This window comes from Corapipo altera, unplaced genomic scaffold, assembly GCF_003945725.1.
Source record: "Corapipo altera isolate COAL_440 unplaced genomic scaffold, ASM394572v1 274, whole genome shotgun sequence".
NCBI lineage: Eukaryota > Metazoa > Chordata > Aves > Passeriformes > Pipridae > Corapipo > Corapipo altera.
In genome coordinates this window covers 25,174-46,732 of record NW_020885042.1, presented here as the reverse complement: position 1 = coordinate 46,732, position 21,559 = coordinate 25,174, and the positions used below count along the sequence as shown (strand labels likewise).

The 21,559-nt window shown below is 43.1% G+C and overlaps 1 protein-coding gene across 1 annotated transcript in view; it reads left to right on the top strand.

Moving 5' to 3' along the window:
• Nucleotides 1-33: 33 nt before the first annotated feature.
• The window catches only part of LOC113959484, a 46,534-nt gene continuing 25,008 nt past the window's right edge, over nucleotides 34-21,559 (top strand). Inside the window, exons 1-2 of the mRNA XM_027668553.1 lie at nucleotides 34-220; nucleotides 757-839. Coding sequence (XP_027524354.1) covers nucleotides 205-220; nucleotides 757-839 — 99 coding nt within the window. The 5' untranslated portion in view covers nucleotides 34-204. The remainder of the gene's footprint in view (nucleotides 221-756; nucleotides 840-21,559) is intronic.

Here is a 21,559-nt window from a genome sequence, read left to right as displayed (position 1 = left end):
CCCCCGGGGCGCTTTCCCGCCCTCGGGGCGCCGCGCGCTCCCTGAGGGGACCGGGCGGGAGGCGCTGAGGGGACGCGCCCGGCGGGGCGATCACAGCCCGCGGAGCCCCTCGGCCCCGCTCCCCCCTGCCTGACGCCGCCCCTCGGGCCTCACTGACACAGCCCGGAGCGGGACGTGCCCTCTGGAAGGAGTCTGCCGGGAGCAATGTGGAGACGGCTTGGTGAGGATCGCGGTGGTAAAAACGGCTCTCCACGCCCCGGGCTGTGGAGGCTCCGGGGTCTCTGACATGCTTCCAGAAGGGGAATTCCAGGGAGGTCGTGGAGTCTCCCTCTCTGGAGACTTTCCAAACCCACCTGGAGGTGCTGATGTGCCACCTCCTCTGGGTGACCCTGCTTTGGCAGGGGGGTTGGACTGGATGATCTCCAGAAGTCCCTTCCGGCCCTAACAATTCTGGGTTTCTGTGAAATAACTGTGAAAAGCGTTGATGACAAGTATGAATTCCAGTGGTGCGTCTTCGCAAATACGCTATGCAGAGGTCTGAAGGGAACTGGCAGAAAAGAGGTAAAAGGATGGATCTGGACAGGAAACCATCAATGAAATGCAAAATGCTTGTTTTCCCACTGTAAAATGTACTGACCATGTACAGTTTCCCTGTTAACAAAGCGAACTTGGGAATTTACTAACGCAGGCTTGTTTACCCAGTGAAATCTTCAGGAAAATAAGAATTGTACTTATAAAACCATTTCTGAACCACAGGAAGTCCTGTGTCCCGCGTTCCCTCGCTGAAGTTTGATTGGAAAGACGGGAGCCACAGCAGCTGGGGAGCCACAGACAGAGAGGTATGTCATTGACAGCGTGCTGCTCCACGGCCAGCCTGGCTGGTTAGGGCAGTACTTGGCACAGTTCCATAGAGACAACACTGGAAAAACCCCCTGCACTTACAAATCACTTATCTCCCTTCAAATCCACATTCAGACTGAAGCCGAACATCATCCAAAAATGGTGAGAGATGACAGGCATTGAAGAGGTAACTTCATTCCAAGCCCGTTCTCCTTGGGAGTCCCCCCTGTCTAAATAAAACTGTGGTACTTGTGTGTTGTTTTTTTTCTCCTTACTGAATGCAAGCATACAGTAAAAACAAAACTGATACAGGACACTCTGTCAGTCTCTCGTATGAATAAATGGAGCTGCATTTTTGGCAGTTACAGTGGGAATTTAACTACAGGGCCTTTCCCACAGAACACCTAGATTTTGGATGGATATCAGTTACAGCCATCAGCTCAGTATAAACTCTGGAGAAGTCAGAAGTGTAAATCTTCGGGATGACGTGCCGGTAACCAAATTAGTTTCGAGTTAATCATATTGCCACACTCTTAGTGGGTAAGAAAATGACTATTTATTGAAGTGACAACTTGTCACACATCGAAAGCACCAATAAGCTGTTTGCACTAGCAGTCTCCTTTTTGTAGTCATTGCCATCCTTTCAGTAACAACAGATCAATTTTTCAGCAGCATACAGAGATTAATTCACAGTTTTCCTTGGGAGAGAAAGGTGTTTTGAGTGCAGATGAAAGGAACAGAGTTCTGTGAGAGGGATGGCATGAGCAGCAATGTTTTGTTAATGAGGGCATTCCTACAGTGAGATATGCCTATGCTCCTCAGATATTTAATGATATCTTAGAGAAAAAAAGTGCAGCTAGGCTATAGGCACAGAAGTTTAGTGCCACTGAGTAGCACAGTTTTGCTGGTCCTCAGTAAAAATAATGTATTTGCTAAAAGCCACTGTGACTTTGAGAGCAGGACTGGCTTTTAGGTTACCCTGGTGAGTTTTTATTTGGCTTTGGGGTCCCCATCCCCACCCATGTGTTTTTATTCTTTTTAAAGTAAGAGATTATATTATCACTGGACTTATTTATAGGCCAGACAAAATGAGCCCTCTTGTTATACTGGGATTACCGCTGCTAATCTCTGTCGTGGCATCCTGGAGGACACAGAGGTCAGCTCCTGGGCATAGCTGGCAAAGCAGTGGATCAGCACTGCACACTGAGCTGTGAGCGGGCAGTGGCTGCAGGGCTGGCTCACTTCCTGCCAGGGATTTCCAGGAGCCGTGTTCCACAGCCCATTCCACCTCAAACCTTGCACCAAACGGTCTTTTCCTCTGGGACACCACTGTGTTGTGAGGAGGTTTCGTGTTATGCATTCCCTTTTATTTAAGTATAGGTCAAGGAAGTGCAGTGATAGAGACAATTTTGACAGCTCACTTAAAAAATACGGGCCTGGCCCTCTAAGCAGGTAACAGGGGTAATTTTGAATGTGTATATGGGTTCTCTGACTTTAATTCCTCACCTGAGCAGAACGACGCTTTGATATTTCTAGAAGCTGAGTTAATTTCCAAAAAGGAAGAGCTGTGAGATTTTTTTCAGCGAAGGTATGAAACCCAAAGTAAACTTTGTTCTTCCTTTTTGAAATGAAGACTCTCCTTTGGTTCAGGCAGAGCAGGGATGCCTCGGTCTCCTGTCTCCTGCATCTGGAATGTGTGTGGTAAAAGATCAGAAAGGTCTTTGCACTGCTTGAAAAACAGAAAACAAATCTCAGTACCCTGAAAGCACCCACAAGCACAGTTATTTTCAGGTTTATGTGAAACAGTAGATCATCTGAAGAAAAATGCAGTGGCAGCAGAAGATCAGAAAGATGAATCCTCAGGTAAGGACAGATCAGCTACAAAAGGTCGAGGAAGTGGGGGATCGTGATGCAGAGGCTGCACTGAAGCCGGGACATCAGTGATCGTTCGGGGGAGTGGGGGATGATGGTCTATGTCATGTTTTGCTTCTTAAACCTTCAGCTTGATGAGTCATGAAATCATAGGAGATACTGAGCTTTCAGTATGAAAAAAATAAAAGAGCAATTAAGGTCAGCTTCTGCTTTTTATGACGGTGGAGTCAACACCGAAAACAGGAGAGACAACAAAAAAGTCCCAGCCACGTGCCGTGTATGTCTCCACCACAATATTGGAACGTTTGGCTTCTTCATTCCTTTTATTGCCTGGGGTCTAAAACAGCAACATGTTTTTCCTTTTCTAATAGCCGTGTAATGGCAGAGCTATATGGTGTGTAAATGATTCCACTTACCGTCTCTATTCAGCACATAAGGTACATCTTGAAGCTCCTGTCCCAGTTAGTGTCACAAAAGCAGGCCCAGGGGGGTTTTTAGTGCAGCAGCGGCTGTGCTCTCAGTGTCCAGAGTGTTGGAGTGATTGCTGGGGTCAGAGGGTGTATCAGTGACTGTATTTCCCCACATATAAAATTAACGTAGGGATTAGCTGCTCCATTGCAAAATACATTGAAGATTTATGGAGGAAAGCTCTAGCTGAGAACACTGCTTAAAAAATGAAACACCAGATATTTCACATGTGCTTGGAGTTGGAAACGTGATGGTTTAATCCTCTTTAAACTGCTGAATAGTTCAAATGCCTGTACCTTGATTACTGTTTCTCAAGCAATTCTTTCCTTACATCTCTCCCTACTCATAACTCTTTCCTCTATACAATACATAAATTGGTTTTAAATCAATCCCATGAGAATAAAACAACTTCCTGCAAAAAAGTTAAAAATCCCTTACAGAAAGTAGTTATTAAGGCAAAATAGAAGTAGAGAACTTCCTTTGTGTGGGTGTTGTTTTGGAAATGTCTCTTGGTGCTTCTGGATAAACTCTTTCCCTTCTAATTACCCAAGCTGAGTGTTAGAAACAAAAGGAAAGAAATCTATTCTTACAGAAATATGTTATTGATGTACTAAAACTTTAAAAGAAATTTGTAATAGAGGCTCTCAAGGTCCCTCAAGTTCAGGAATTACTGCAGTAAATTTTTGTCATTTGGGTACGTGAGGGTTATTTTCTATTTTGTAATAATTTAGTCAGTGTGAACAAAGCACTGCCAGAGACTGGGTTTGCCCAATAAGCTCTTTTAATTTTCCCCTCTTATCGCTTCATTGTTGCATGTTTATTTTGCTTCTGGTCCCATGAGAGCCGTGAGAAACATCACTTTACCCATTGAAGTAGGCTATACAGTCTCCCGATCTCAGAAAATACTGTGTCTTAGTTTTGTACTGCTGACCCTGATGGAGTCTGTTTTAGGCACGGTTACTGAAACCACACAAAATGTTTATGATGAGCTAAAAGCTAAGAAAACCCCAGGAGACAACTGGTTTGGGTTTGGTTTTGCATTTTTTCTAGGATGAAGTCATATCCCAGCTCCACATCTCAGAGGCAGGAGTAGTAATGAAAGGCTTTTTTGCTTCGCTTACTTTTACATACAAAGTAGCAGACAGAGCTTGGTATGTTGTGAAACATGTTGGCATGGAAAATATGTTGATGGGGGGGGGGGGGGGAAAAAAAACAGACTGAAGTCACCGGAGCAGAGGGATGGCACAAACCACGCAGAAAGCAAGTGCATCCTCTGGAGGCTCCCCTGGTTCGGAGGGTCTGAGCAGCGCTGGATGCTTAGCATCGACCTTGGGAACACAGACAAGTTTTCATTCCTTTCAGTTTCTATCAGCTAAGTCTAATCAGGGAGGAAACTAAGGGAGCTGTGGAAAGCAACTAAGTTGCTGATTTCTGAAGTTGAAATGGAAACAAACTGAGGAGCCAGCTGGAGAAAATAGTCAAGGTGCAAATAGCTGACATCAGCTTTGGTGACACCCAGCGCCGCTCTCATTGACACTGAGGTCAAGAGTCTTTTATTGCAACACGGGATTCGGTCACTTGTACCGCAGCCAGCATTGAGACCAAACAAAATACAAATTCCTTGTTGAGATGACAACACTTGGCTGCTTCAAAACAGTAAGGGAAAGTGGGGAAAACGCAAAGCAGCTGTGTTTGTAAGAGTCCTTGGTGAAAATCTGAGAGGAAGGAATAGGAAAGAGGGGGTAACAGGCTCAGAATTGTTCACATCTGACCTGGTAAATTGCTTTACATTTATATTAATCTGTTTCCTTTCTGGAACAGAACAGTCTCCTGTGTTTGTGCTGATGACCAGGCCTCTGGCTTTGTTTGATAGGGTAACATGTTCCTGCTTGCTTTGTAAGAGCAGTCTTAGATCTGTATTGGGCCTCCTGCAGTTGAACCTCTTCCCTGCCTTCCATTGTCCAGGTTCCTGGTTATTCCCAGCTTACCAGGAGTCCAGTTGATTTCATTCTCTCTTAGAAACAAAGCCTGATCTCACCCTTTCTTTAACAACTAACTTCTGCGGTCCTAAAAATATCTAAGGATTTTCTTTTATAGAAATGAAGTGTGCTCTGTGCAGCCTTTCGAAGGATGGCCACCATCCCAGCTTATGTAATGAATAAGTCTTAGAAAGTTGCTCTCTTCCTTGAAAAAATTAGACATGTGACTGAAACACGTGGCCTTTCTCAGCAACTCTTAAACCTCAATACACTGTTTATAAAGGGCCTGCTGATAGTACACAGAGATCTGGCTGGATGGATGGTGTTCCCACTCCTGAAAGCTAAACTTTGTTAAAAGAACACTAAAATGCCCAAATTCCAGCACCAATACTACTTGCTGCTTCTACAACTGCTTAAGAGGACAAAAGGATTAAAAGGACAAAAGCTGAAGGTCAAGCACAAGTGCACAGCCTGTATAATATCTTAATTTCAGCAGCATACAAATTAGACTGTAGCATCCTTTGTTTAAGTACCTATGAGAGGTAAATACAGTACTTTATAGTGAAAAAAAAAAATCCAAGCATCACCAAAACCCCCCTGAGGCATTGGTACATCCCAGAATTACTTGTGAATTAGCAGTAAAAAGTTTTGGAAAAGCCACAGCCACTGAGGTTTGAGAAATAATTTTATTTCAAATCTTTTTTTTTTTTACCCTATTTGCAGAGATAGGTTTTACTGTTAAGAGTTGCTCTATAAAATGAGCAATGGCCTTTTTTCTCCCCACGTATTTTTTGAGTCTTAGAGAACTGCAAAAATATCCCTGGTCATTAGTGCTTATGCTAAAAATACTTACTGCTTTATATAGTCTTATAAGCTTCAAGGGAGGGGAAAAAAATCCCTGGAACTGAGAGCTTGGGAAGAAAGAATGTCTTTTGGGTCACAAGTGAACAGTGCTTGTGCTGCTGCCCATTAAACCACTGAAATGGTTTAACTACACTGACTACAGGTGTCATTGCTGGCAGACTCCTACCTTTAAAGGCTCACCTATAAATACAGATCTGTTGTTTGTAAATTGCTTGATTTTGCAGACAGGTTATTTCCACTCACAAGCTGTTAGCTGAAAGTATATTTCAAATGCTGTGGAGCCATGAACTCTAGTTTTTGTTTGGTTTGGTTAGAAAAATCACTAAGACTTCAGTGAGTTGTTTAGCCAGTGGCATTTGCATGCAGGCTAAGGAGAGGGAACGGTTTTGCCTGCCACCAGCATAGTTGAAGATACATGCCACAACAGTGGGAAAGACAGGGAAAAGGGAATTGCTGCAAGTTTATGCCAGATCTGAGTAGGAACAGGAATATTGTAATAATCGTTCATGATTTTGCAGTAGCCTTTCCTGAAATAGGCTGTCCATTATTCCACGGTGCAAAAAGGTAAAGACAGAGCTATTGCATGTCCTAATGACTGTCATCTCATGGTCTGCAGCCCAAGTGCATGTTTAATAGGATAGAGGAGTCTGGCACGAGATGGGAGTAACTTTCTGTCCTGGCTAACAGAGATGATTATTAGGGCAAGAGCTATGTTGGAGCTGTGTTAATTTCCTGCGATGCAAGGGGTGTTAAGTTCGAGAAGTTGTTCACCATTTCTCAGTGTTTACTACTAGGAAGAATAATTTGTCTTTATTTATGGGAGAGAAAATTTAAACTAGACAGTGGGAAACCCTTTCCTGTGTTTAGGGTAAGGAATCAATAGTAGAAAACCCATTAAACACAGTACCCCTATCAAAGAGGTTGTGGAAGCTTTAAACTTTTCAGTGTTTTGTTTGATTCATTTTAAAGTCTAAACAGACAAGATTGTAGTTGAATTAGTAGGTACACAAAGAGGAGCTGAGCATGTTCACAGAACTCAGTGTTTTTATGCATTGAGGGCAAGGAAACACCGACTTAATGCTACTTAATGTGACATGTAGCAGAGGTGTTACGAATCAGTGGCTCCAGCCCACAGTGTGCTGGCTGCTTAATTTCCTCTTGTGTTCCTCCATGCTTAGTTGTAGTGGGCCTTCAAATGTTGACTGCACGGGGGAATCATTCCAGTTTTTATTGCAAAGTCAATGAAGTGCTGTAGGTTAGCTTACAGAACACATGAAAACTGCATTCAGTGACAGAAGGAAAAACTGCTCGTGTGGCAGAAGGGCTTGCATAGGACCATGAATCAGGATTTGTGACAGTGTGTGTTCGGAAGAAGGGACTGTGAGCTAAACCCAGCAAAAGTGTAAAATGTTTTTCAAGTTCACTTTTTAAGTTAGCTAGGAAGTTGAAAGATGATTGAAACAATCTGACAAGCTTTCAAGACATACATTCTTTTCAGAGCATGCATTGGCTTTCCAATGCCAATGACATTGTGTAACCAGTTTTAAAAAAAATCCTTTCTGCATTTTTTTCTTGGTTTTTTTCTCGGTTCACAATTGCAATAACAATTCTTCTGCGGGTTCCTGGCCCATCACTTCCTTCTAGCCCTTGATTAGTCTCTAGGAAATGCCTACACCTAGTCATTACTGTTTAAACGAAGTGTCACAAATAATAGTAATGCTTTTAGTCTTTACAAAGGGTGATGAATTCGGACCTGCAGTGTCCTTGAGAGGAGATGAGTAAAAGCAATCCAACGAGCCATGAACCAAACTTGGGCACTGCCCATGTAAACACTGTTCTGACAAGAGCAGAAAGAACAAAAAAGGCATAGCGTTTGAGAACTTGAGTCTGCAACCACCAGAGCCTGGCCCTCCATCACTCATGAGTGATTCCTGCTCCCCTCTAGGCCTCCCAACACCGTCAAAGGGGCATCAATACAGAGGGGAGATTAGGAGAGAAATGATGGAAACCTGGGACAGCTGATTGTCCTGTGGGAGCAAGGGGAAGCTCTTGACTTGTGCTTGCTCTTTCCCTCTGATGTTAGGTACAGCCCGGGTATTCACTGTGCCAGCCCAGGTTTGACAGCAGTGTCTGGCAGTGATGGAAATGTGTTACACGTCAGCTGGTACCTCAGACATTTGCCACTGCCTGGAGTGATTGGATTCTGGGGCCTCGTGTTCACTCCAGCGTAGCAGGACCAGTTCAGATGTGAGCTTAATTAAATCACTGCGGTGTGCACACTGCTCAAGCAGTTTCTGAACTGATTTAATTAAATCAATCAAGGCAGAGTCTGTATTCAAACTCTTGCTCAAGTACTTCATCTGTGATCAAAGAGATCATTTCTCCCTCTTCCCTGGGAGCCCTGGGTATATGCAAAGCGTAGCAGGGCATTTATGTTTATTTGTTGCTATCCTGCCCTTTATCAAACTGGAACGTTTAGAAAATCTGCCAAGTGCCATCTCCAAACCTAAGGCAGCCTTATCCATAGCTACTGTCTGTTAGCATTGCTGTATGATACCGCAGGAAAAGCCTGTGTGAGGAAATTTAGTAAAGATTGGACTGGGCAGCGTTGATAAGGCCATGACCCCGATATTGGTATATAAAACAAAGAATAAGATTAAATTATTTATTTGGTATGCTCTTTATTTGTGTTCAAAAAATAAGGTAGCTAATTAAATCCGAAAGCAGACAGTTTAAATTGCTTCTGGAAAAGGATATAACTATACAAGAGCAGATAGGCGTGAATATACACAGAAACAATGTTATGTATATATATAACAGTGGACTAACCTGTAGAACCCTTTGCCACTAAGGTTATGGAGATTAATACCTCAGGTACATGCAAAGGAGCCATCTATTTTGATAACAAGAAGACTCACAATTACCTCAAGCAGCTTGATTCATTATTCAGTCATTAATGTGCGCTATTAACTTTAGTGCTTCATTCCAGGTGATAGAAAAAGTGTTTCCATTATTTCTGTATCTATTGTTTGCTTTCTCCTTTTTAGCATCTGGTATGGTTCACTTTCAAAGTCTGGATGAGTCCCAAACTAATGCTTCATATAGCAATATATCCTAATATCACCGTATAAATATCCCGATTTACCTAAATAGCTCATCTGTCTGCAGAACACATATCTGCCTGTGCTGGACTTTTTAAACAGTGTTCAGATGTAAACGTTTTTTTTTAAAAATAGTCCATTTATTTGAAAGCAAAATCTGTTGGGTGGATTTATCTTCTCTCAAGGGAAATGGTGTTATTGTTTTCTTAGCTTTCTCATGTTTGATACAGTTTGCAAAATGAGAAAAATTGTCGCAGTTGTGCTTCATTTAGTTTGAATTCATTGATTCAGTAAGTGTCATTTCCAGAAGCATTTTCAAGCCCCACTGTCATTATGAAGCCAGACAGTTTTCAGTTAATAACTCTGGAGTTATCTGGAAATAAAACCCCTTGGCTGTGACCTAGGAGAGCAGAGCCTTCCTGCATTTCCTCCGGCTTGTCTCTGTCACCAAGGGGTGCTTACTGACAGTCGCATCTAGGCTTAAATATATCCTTTTCTAATATATATGCAGTGTGGAATATGTAATTCCTTAGATAAGGTACCAAAATCTCTAGCTGGGCTTCTGCCAGCCTTAACTACTTCTGAGAAGATTCTGATTCCATATGTGAACACTGTGCTTTATGCATGAAATGCTTTAAGACCTGGAGAATGCAGAGCCTGAATGGTCTCAGCGTAGGCTTGCTACTGAGGGCACCCGTGTCTGCCACATTACGAGGCACTTCTTTAAACAGCGGTGTGGCTAAAGGCACAGCTTCCTGCTATGACTTCTGAGTGATCTACTCAGATGAGATCCAGGCCTTGATTCTCGGAGAACCCGTTTATGAAGCCTAAATGACTAAACTGAGATGTTTCCTACATTTTAGATGTTCATGCGGAGATTTGCAAGTTGCCTCTTTTTGCAGAGGGGAAGAAGTAAATTCTTTCTTTTAGTGCTATGTAACTCTTGTATAGTGGAAAATTAGGTGTGAGGAGCTAAGTTGCCATTTGTGCAGTGATACTAACCGAGCTCTTTGAGAAAGGGGAGAACAAGTCATGAAGGCAAAAATTTCCATATCCGTGGGAACACATGTGCATGCTCAGGGCAGAAGTCACTAGCAGCATACACTAAAAATCCGGCCTGACAGAAAACAATTGAGGCCAGCCAACTGCAGCACAGCTTTTTTTTTTCCTCTGCAACTGTGTCTGGGGTTCAGAGCTATATTCTATTATCAAATGAAATAATTACTTATCTGAAATGAGGTTTAAGTTGCACAACTTGGCTCCAAATACGTCCAATAAATGTGGTTTGGGGAGTCAGAAACTCCTGTCACTGCTCACCACTGACAGGAGCCCAAGAGGTACAAGGAGTGCCAGCCTGATAAACAACCACCACAGTAACCCTGGTCTGATGGGAGCACGAACCTTCTGCTGAGCTGGGCTCTGCAGTTTCTTCCCCGAACGTGCTTTGTCTCTGGAAAAATGCATGTGCGGCATCATTAAAAGCAGGATACAAACTTGCCTGTCATTGATGAAGTAGATAAAGAACGGCTTGATGTCCTTTGAAGTGCAGAACACACAGCATATCTAAAAGTGTAGAATAAATTGCCCACTATATTCTAAAGGAGAAACAATATGTCACTTTATCATAGACTCACTAATGCACAAAAGAACAGGCTTAAGGTGGCAGACTCAACTTGGCATTATCATTCCTTAGGCTTTCCCTCTCCAGGTGGCAAATATAATTATATTATTGTTGCAGGACCCAGTGGGAGTTTCACTGTTGACTATTGTAATTCCCAGAGAAAATATCTGTAATGAGTCAATTCTCTTTTTTTGGCTTTTCAGGAGATGTCGAGTTTGAGCCATCCTTACCCTGAAGCTCCATGACCTTTATTCTATCACTTAGCTCAACAATAGCTTGTCTAAGTGTCTGCTTTTAATTGATAGAAAGTTAAAAGAAGGTTTCAAGGCTGCATAAGGCAGGCAAATGTGCAACATTATTTTAAGACCAAAATTACTACTTGACCTCCTGTGAACCATTTCTACTTTGAACAAAGAAGATTGATGTCTCTGGTGTCTCTCTCCGCCAGCATCAACAGACAAGCTCGCTTCTGTTAGGCTGGTTTTCGTTTCCATGACTGCTACCCTAGTAACAAGCAAAGCTCCCTTTGCCCAGCCAGCCTTACAATGATTAAACCAGACAGCTCATCTCAAACTTCTTCTCTTCTTCCACTGCTTGCTCCAGTGGAGAATTAAGCCATGTTCACAAATATAATTCCAGCCATTTTTTGTATCCTCATACACCATGTTAGGCAACTCCAGGAAAAAAGGGCACAAACAATAAACCAAAAGTACAAAGAACAGCTTAATACTACAGTAAGCAATTTAAACAGCTGTCTTGGTTTGTCCTTCCCACAACACAGTGTTTTCTTCATTTCCCAGCAGGCATCTCTTCCAAAAAGAAAAGTCAACCTTTGTTAGTGCTTACCAATTGGGCAGAGCTGGATAAAGTTGGAAAATATTTTCTTCATTTGTTTCCCATTTAAATTATAAGGCTTTATTTGCCTTTTATGCTACTGTGAGGTTTCTGTTTATATAAATTTATGCTTTCAATTTGCAGACATAAATTTTGCGCAGACACTAAATATATGGAGACTCTCTACTGTTTGCAGATTGAAGGATTCTTAGTATCTTCAAAAACAGTTTTTCTCCACAATGCAAATGGCAAAGAAAATATCAGACATCCATAAACATTGAGGTTGAAAAAATTAGGTGCTCTTCCTTGTTATTCCCCAAATATAGGAAGTACAAAATGCTCAGCTTTCCACAAATATTACATTAGCTCTAAGTCATTCAAACAGGAGGAGTTCCTGTACAGCCTAACTCTGATGAAGTCAGTTAAATCCACGCTGTGCCATAGACCAGCATGAGGCTGTAGAATACAGCTGTGGAGGTTTGCACCAGCAGTGTATCCACCTGGTTATTTCCAAATTTGATATTAACATACGAATCCTGCTTCCAGTTGTGACTCTTGAGGCACGTCTTTCTGCCTGACTTGTCAGTGAACTCCGTCTGGGAAAGCAGTACTGTACTTGCACTTCTGAGACACTGCCTGCTGATGCAAGCCTGAGCACGATTCCCTGGGTCCAGCTTGGGTGGAGAGGGAGCAACAACATTACGAAACACGCCTGCGGATAATTCTTCACGTATGTTGATTTTCATGTAGCACCGTTTTTTACAGAGGTTGACGGTGCAGCAATAGCAGGTCTCAGCCTAACCCTCGGCCCTGTGTCCAGCCCCTGTACCCGGGTCACTCTGGGCCGGTTGCCTGTGGAAGACCCCCCCGGGCCTGAATGCAGCACTCTTTCAGCAGGGCACATGAAAAGGGACAGAGTGAGTGACTGGCTCATGCCCTGTGCAGATGAGATACTCCAATGGACACAACGCAGGCTGGGAGGAGACAAAAGACCAAACCTCTCTCCTTTAGTCTGTGACTCCCAGTGAGCTGTGGTACCCTGCTAATTTGCGGTGCCTCTGTTGCTTTAGAAACTTTCCATGAGGAAGGCGGTGTGTATGCTACACCACAAGATCCCAGAAGTTATTAAGAAGTGAGTTTAGTTAGCCATCACAGATCTCTCTAAATAGATACTTCCCAAAATAACCAGATGTCAAAGGCTTGAAAACAAATGTACACATAGAAGTTGTTCATTCCCAAGGAGATGCACCAAACTGTTCTCTGCAGTCAGAAGTCCTTTCCAGAGCTGGGTTCCTTCCATACTGCCTTTTCATCAAAACACATTTGGTTTATTTTAAGTGGTGTGTTCTGATGTTTGTGTCTCTTGATCCTCATCTACCTCAGAGCCAGCAAGAGTATCAGTGTCCCACATGAGACAGCATCATGGAATGTTTTAAATGCTGTGACAAGCAATCTCTTCTGTAATATTTTGGTCCAACATTTCCTGGGCTATTTAATCGCAGCTTTTTTAAAATGGAGTGTCCTGCAGAAGGAAACTGCATTAGAGGGAAAGCAATAAATGCTTCATTCAGTGTGCTTGGCCAAAATAGCTCACAGAAATCTTGGAATGAAAAGACCCTTGTCCATAACAACACAGACACAATTACAAGCACAGACAGGATGGTTTTGCCTGGAAGGGAAAAATGCCCTGTAGCATTGAGGAGGAGGGTGAAATCTCTCAATGGTAGGGCAAGCAGTATGGTAATAATTAGGATACTTTAAATGGGGAGTGGGGAAGAGATGGGAGGTCAGAAGTGCATAAAGGCAACAGCAAAGTGAACCTCCCATCTTCCTAAGGAAACCGCTTCCTCTTGCTCCCTTCCTGTCTCTCTTTAAGAGAATATTTAGGATAACTCATCACAGAAGCATTCCAAGGAGAAAACTCCATCAATTATCACCACCTCCTCCATTGTTCTTTCTCAGCTATACGTTCTTGAATGTTATAACTCTTGATCCAGCCCTTTCCTAGATCACCCTTCTCTTTAGTTGTTCACACGTCACTGTCCTTCCTTAGCTCTCTCATAGATTTTGCACTTTATCTTCTGCTTTCTCCCCTTTATCTTGACTCTCCCTTTTGCTTCTCTGGTCTTAATCTGCACTTCCCCTTTAACTCCTTGTAACTTCTGTCTCCTGAGGGATTATTTTTACAGATAGAACCAGCAGAAGCAAACTGAGGTGCACCTTAGAAGCCAAATCCACAGGATTTGGACAGTGATTTTCCAAGGTATCAGATCCAACAGCAGCGCTAAGAGGGATTCTACAAAGACTTTGATAAGAGAAGTCAGTCTAGCATGGTGCCTTTTTGTATTTGCCAATGGTTAATAACTCCCTAAGCCAGTTAAAATTATCCCACAAGGTTCAAATCAGCATGAACACCTTGTTGCAGAACTGCAGCAGCACTGCAGACCTCACAAAGGGAGCTTGGCTGAGGCTCAACACTTCATCACGTTCACTTTTTGCTTCCCTGAAAGTAACTCAGAATTTGGTCTCATCAAGGACCAGCAGTCATGACTAAAACAAACATTTTATTCTGATAAGGAAGTTACCAAAAAAAGTGAGTCTTTTGCTAGGGTTATAAATGCAGAGTAGCTGTCAAACGTAGGGAATGCTGCTCTGCACCTCCACAGTGCGGTAACTGTTCCTGAAAGGAACTTTCATATGTCACAGCATTTCTGTTCCTTCAGGGAGTGCTTTCAGTTCCTCCCTTGATCACAAATTCTCTGACAGGACTGCACTGGGAAAAAAATTGTTATTTGCAGGCTCTTTTCAGGCCATACTCTTTTCGTGCTCACAAGCACTAGATTTCTGTTCTGTGAAAAACACTGGCTGCAGAGGCAAGACTTACATATTCACCCACTTCCTACATGGGAAATTTAGGGTAGAAAAGCACAGTGTAGTGAACTGTGCATGGGACTCACAGTGACGAGATGCAGGTAGGTGCTCTTCCTGCTTCTGCAGTGACGTGAGACTGACAGGTCAGTGATCTGCTGCCTACACGGAAAAAAGGTGTTTCATGCATCAATTTACTTCATCACCATGACATCTGCAAATATAGAGAAGGGTCGTGTGGTTTTAGTAGGAGAAATGATCTCCCGTCTCTTGCCACAGGAACAGAATCTCTGAAGGCAGTTTGGTCTCGTAGTCCTCTGCTTTTTGAGAGCAGTAGGATGTGATTTGTTCCAAGGCAAAGTGTTTTCTGAAGAGGCTGCTGCATGCTTTCCAGATGGGCTTTGCATTATCTCTCCATACTGTTAGGGTACACTTAGACAGCTCTGCCAACAACAGGAAGTTGCTAATGTGCTCACTCGCATGTTTTAAGATGCCTTAAGGTGAGCTGCCAGATTTTCAAACAGAGGTTTTTCTGTTTAACATGCCAGATATTTCTTAAAGAAAACATACTCTATTTTCTCTTGTCTGTGATACCACTCATTTGCCCTTCTGGCACGGAAGTGATATTCTAGTCACATTGCAGAGTAAGAGAAAACAGTTTTTGCTTTTTTCCCTGGAAGAGGTACCAAGTAAAACAAATAAACAGCTGCTTAAATTACATCCTCACTTTATATAAAAAAAAATTTTGTCTGTTGATATTGCTGTCAGCTTTCAGATAATAATTATATGTAGCAATGCCAGCAGCACTCACTGACCTTGTTTTCAAATGGAAGGTTGTTGTGGCACATGCCAACATGATGTCTTACACCACTGTCTAGACATGGCCAAAATTACTCTCAGCCTATATTGACACTGTAATGGGAACAGAGATAAGTCCGTAATACAGTTTTTCAACCCACTCAACACAGTGCAGAGGGATTTCTTTAACCTGAACTCAAAATGAGCCCAGACAATAGAAGCATATTACCATCTTGGCCTACTAATACAAAGCAGAATTATTTTTACCTTCACATGTCAGAATGAAAAATGCGCAGCTTAGTTATTATTTTCATACTGTAAATAAAAAATTTGTTCAAGACTGGAAAGAGACCCACAGTTTCTTCCTGCTGGAGATGAGCAAAACATTTATACACTGGAAAGCATAACTGGCCTGTTACTGGTTGGGCTTTGTGTTATATCAGTTACATCTGCTCAACAAAGCAACCGTGCTAAAATGGTGCTATGGCCATACAGGCCAGGCTTAAGCACAGGCCACAGCGCCTCAGAACAAACTATAAACGTGGCTCAGGTCCCTTCAAGGCACACAGACGGGGAAGATTTTTATATGTTTCTCTGTTCAAATACGTCAGACAGCTTTCTCACCAGAGTTCACCCATATTGCTTAACTCTAGCCAGAAAATTGACATAAAGCCCCAAAAAGCCAAGAGTTCCTTTAAGACTGTTCATTAACATTTGATATATTTAACATACGTGACATATTTGAACTAAAAATTTGGTTATGTGTTTATTTGTCTTAAACTACCTTTGGTTTTTTTCCTTTCCTCTGGTACTCTGTTGGTGTGTGTATATAAACACACACATGTGTATAAACACACAGGGAAAAGTTACATTTCTTACCTAACAAAAGCTGAAACTAACCCATGGTGCAGACCAGACAGCATCATGTGCTCAGACTGTGAGCAGCGTGTGCTGCACTCCCATTACTGAGACACAGCACTGCCTCTGCTGCTTATTCACTGGGTGACACTGGAAAAGATCCCGGTGTGCCTGCCTCTGTGTCAAAGGAAAGCGATACGTGTCTCTGGAGTCCCATTTACTGACTGCAGTGGGAGTTGTGCTTGACAACGAGTTGAATAAGTATAGGTTCCATCCCTGGATCAGCCTGGAATAAATGACTTGTATTTCACAGGCGTTATTCTGAGTCATCAACTGCTCAAAACAGCTCTTTTGAAACCTTGGAGTTTCCCTTTAAGATCTGATGAGATCTGTGTCATTCAGCAGCTCATTTTACTTCCTCAGCATTTTCTCACTTCCGCATTGTACGTCCTGGCAGCCATGATCAGATTGTTTCAAAATAACCCTTCTGAACACAGGAAAGTTTTTAGCGCCCGGGCTGATCTCACACCAGCAGTGAGCCAGCAAAACATTGCTAACTCGATAGCTGCTCTGCGTTGCTACTGGGGCAGAAGGGGGGGGAAAGCTGAGCCAAGCTCATTGGCAAAAAGTACAGAACAACACTCTGCAAATTACTGACTTTTGTTGCTTTTTAAGACAAGAAATCCTGCTATCAGGGGAATGGAATTGGATTAGCCAAACTCTGTCAGTGTCACCACTGGAAACATAGAGAGGCTCTCAGTGACCACGGAGTTCCACCAGCAGTGTAGGGAGCATCCACCTTAAAAAACCCAAGCCAGTCTACAAAAGCTTTCCAAGGGATGCTAGGTTCTTGTTTTTCCCTGTGCCCCCTCTCACCCAGTGAAATAGTAGATGTTTCTCTATCATACAGAACTGCTGTTTCACTTGTGCTGGAGCATACAGTGCAGAAGCTAAGTTATTTCCTGCTGCAGTTCTGCTCTTAATTTCAGAGGAGTTGTGCCTGCTTTACACCAGTCCAGACGAGAAGAGAATCAGACATTCCATCTTCAGGGCTTTTGTTTCAAAGATAAATGACTGTGTTTTGCAGCTTTCCCCATGGCTTATTCCAGAGATCTGCTGCCAATTCAGCCTGGCTCAGTGTCAAGACTTGACACACAGCAAAAACAGTTGAAAAATATCAACTCTCCATCTGATCGGCTAATTTGGAAGTTCTGTGCACTCAGAGCTGTAACACTTGGGAAGGCAGCAGAGCCACAGAACTTTCAGATACCTGTTTGTGTTAAGAGTGCGGTGCAAAAGTTTGCTCTGGGAGTTTTGGACAGGAAGCAGATGACTCGAAAAGCTTAAGCACTGAAGGAAGGGGGAGGGAGAAAAGAAACAGCTCGTTCATATAGAACACATGCAAATGTAAATGTGGGGCCAAGCGGGGCACATCAATGTGTCACGTCTGGACAGAAGATAAACTGAAGGTCAGCTAGAGCAGTGCTGCAAAGACCAACTGATGACATGCAATTAAAGTCTCTTTTGTAAAGACTGGTCTTGTTCCAGAGTTTGATCCCCTGCAAGGATTCACAGTTGTTTTATAACTTTTCACAGAAAGAAAAACCTTTACTTCCTGCCTTAGCTTAAAGACACTGAAAGAAATAGGGCCAGATTCATTTCCTTTGAGGCTTTTCTAGTGACCTGTCAGAAAGAAACATCTCCATAAACCCTTAATACATTTCACCTACATCAATGATTAAGTCCACGCTGCTGCAAATAAAAGTGTTAAAATGAACCAGACTTCATTTCCATGGGGAAATTTTCTTTTACATCAAGTCCAGAGTGGGCAATCAGATTCACATCTTAAAGCAGTTTGCACATGGTGTACTGTTTTGGAAACAAGTTTTAGATTAGAGCAACTACTCTATCAGAAACAAATCCTAGAACTACAGTTTGTGGGAGGCAAAAGAGTTCAGTCCCAGTCAGATACACATGAGCTGTTCATGTAATGTTGTAACGTGCACAGCTCGTTAAAAAACTATTTAGGCCACAACTTTAGCTTCAGTCTAACACCTGCTTCCAAACAAAATAATTTTTTAAATTCTCTGCAGCGTTGAGTGGAAGCTTCACCTTCAGAGTGAGTCCATATATGAAATTATGTTTATTTCTGTTTCCTTGCTGTGGGTGTTCAGAACTACTGAATAATCAAAAGGAGAGTCTTCTGCTTCCCTACTGCTCTTGGAGCTGCAGTGCAAATGCAGTAACAGGACTGAGACTTTTTTCATCTCCCATTGTCAAGGCGTGGCTTGTGATGCTGTTACTCACAGCATGCAGAATATTATTGCACCGCCATCTCACCTGTGAGAGATGCTAATTAATTCAGAAAGGTATTTTTTTTTCTGTTCAGGATGTGTATGAGCAAACCTAGCTGAAATGTCAGCTCCCACACTTCAAACCTGACAGTTAAAGAAAAAGGGAAATTTTTCTGTTTGTCAGCTGCTGGGGTTTGCTGGAGGGAGACACACTGGGAACTAACTGCTCAACACTGATTCCTCATGGGGGGGAGTGTCCCCCTTTTTTTAAAATTGGTCTCTTCTAAGACTAGGACTGCATTTCAAATCTTCTAACATAACTGTCTGACTAAAATAGGCTTTTTGAGAAACTATTCAGTAGAGCACAGTGTGAAACTCCCGCTGTGGATGATGAACATGATAGGGTTTTGACCACCCCAGCTGCCCGTCAGCTTGGAAATGGCATCAAAATCCTTCTCTTCAAGGGACATCTGGAAGCAACTGTGGGAAAGTGAGGAGCAATGTCACAGAGCAGTAACTCAGCTCTGAGCCCGGCCTCAGCCAAGTAATTTAGGATGCTCAAGTGTCCCCAAGGGATGGACAGCATTTTCTGCATTCGTGGCTGTAGTAGAGCAGAAATGTTACAACCAACAGATGGTTAAATTTACTCTACTCTGGTGACTTCTTTAGCAAGTGTTATGTAAGTACTTCAGGAGCGACCTCGTTTCACTACAAGCTGGCGGGCATGGGGCTCTGCTTCACCAGTCATATAAGGTCTTCTTCCTTGTTGACTGCCTGTTGGGAGAGAGAAACTTGTTTTGAGAGAAGCCCGAGACACTGGCTAAGAAAAACTCCAAGGATTCTGTGAAATGCTGAACCCATTACTCAGCACCCATGAAAGGAAACTGGTCTCAGATTCCAGCAGCTGAGAAATGCTGCAAAGTGACATCTTCTCATTTAGTTTGGGCAGTCATACAGTGGTTTTGTTTTAAGCTCAGGAGGAATAACAGTACTAGTATTGCAGTCCAGTAAGGAGTGCTAAAACATCTGCACTAAGGCACATCCCTAGAGAAGGAAGAGCAGACTGGTCTGCTCTGCTGCACTGCAGTGTAACAACCTACCTTTAAAAGAGAGCTCATACCTCCATTGCACAACAGCATTTCCACGTTTTCCCACCCCTAAAATATTGCCATAAGGTTTGGTTGGGATATGAGTAGCTAAGAGAGCCACAATTCCCCAAACAATTGTTTTCCTCCTGCTGCGCCTCAGGAAAATCCTCATGGGCCGGAATCTGTAGGCACGTGAGGGTCAGCCAGCACAGCACTGCCTGGAAAGCAGCAGCTGCCATGAATCATATCCTGGGAACTCCATAGGGAGAGTACAGATAAGTGAGGACAGGGCAGCATTCCCTTTGCAGCCCGGCCTTGGCTGTCTTATGTTTTAAACAAGCAAAAGAAATGGTATCTGGGAAAATATTTTAATGGTTGTGCAAAAACTGCTAGAAAACTCTATCTATTAATAATTCATTGTCCAGATGGAAAAATGTATTTTGCAAGTTTCCAGAGAGGTATTTTCCTACCTCAGTGCTGTCAAATATTTCCTTAGAAATCTGGTGATACTTTTAATGGGGAAAAAGAAGATTAGAGATCGTGCCTCTAAAACCTGATAGATATCGTGCATCTAACACCTGACACTGGCCAGGAGGGCTGCTTGTACTACAGAAGAATAGAACTGAATTTAAGTGTAACTTGAAAACACAAATAGAGCATCCAAGAGGTTTGAATAGACCCTTCCATTCCATTCCATTTCATTCCATTCCATTCCATTCCACATCCGCAGGAGTTGGTGTTTGAGTGGCATACTGTGCTTCCAGATGAGGTGTGGACAAAGAGGATGTCAGTGACAACCAGCAGATATCTGGAAACCACATGGCTTGTGAGTAAATATTAAGTGGAAGGAGTGGTTTAGCCCAGAAAAGAGAAGATAGAGTTGGTGAGTAGCCTATTATTGATAAAAATAGCAAACAAGAAGGGGACAGTCCGTGCAGCCATGTTCCCTTTAATCAGGGCAAATAAAGGGGTACCTAAATTATACCAAATGAAATTTGGGTTAAACATCATGGACAAATTTTGTAGCTGCAAGGATAATTAAGCATTGAATGAGTGGCCTGAGGAGATGGTGATGTTTCCAGCACAGTGAGGTTTTCAGAACAGACTGGACAGACAGCTGTAGTTAATCCTGCTCTGGGGTAGGGGAAGAAACAGGACGAGCTTCTGAGATTCCCTTGGGACTTACCTTGTAGTCTAGAGAAAACACTGAAAATGGTGAGCAGCTTCAATTCCTGCTTTCTTCTACAAGTGAAAATGAGAGTGCAAGTATGTTTTTAGAAAACAGTGCTCAGCCAGCCCCATACTTCCCCTTTATCTGGCCAGTCCAACCTCTCCCTCCTTCCTTCCTTACCTGAGCTCAAGAGCAAGCATATTAGTTTTAGGTTATTTTGCATTATCCAGGCAGTCCCTTTTCTCAGTGCTCACCTGTTCCTTCCCTCCAGATTTAATTACTCTGTCACCGCTCCACGTATCCTGCAAGCAGCAGCTGCTGTTGGAGGGTTTGACAGGTTACATCTCCCGTGCAATCATTGACAGCTTGCTTGGGTGTGCAGTTTACTGCTTCTGTGCCAGACTGGAACGAAGCCTTGTGCTCCTTACCTTGGACTATTATCTGTCCACTGGTACTAGTTCACATAATAAAGGTGCAGCCTGCTCCACATTGTGTGGCTCAGCCAGAGCCTAGACCAGCAACACTCCCAGGCCTACTCCCATCTGGATCAACCAGGTCAAGTGCACACAGCATTTTGCAAGGGCTGAAAACCAGGCTTGGCTCCTGGCTCTGCTGACAGAGCCTTGCCCAAGGGTAGCTTCCTCCTTGCTAAGTGAGTATTGCTGAGAGTCCGTTGGTGGTTTCCAGTGTTTCTGTTCCTGCCCTGGAAGTTGCCCTTGTTCAGCGTTCTGTGGTCTGGCTGTGTCCGGTGCCTGGTGACAGCCTTAGGGACAGCTGCTACCATCACAGGGGGAAGCACACGGAAAAAAATGGGTGCACGTTCCAACAGCTGCTTTCCAAAACAGCCTTCTGGAGCTTAGTGTACAGCGAGCACTTTGTACCCAGCTAGAGACAGTCCTTCTG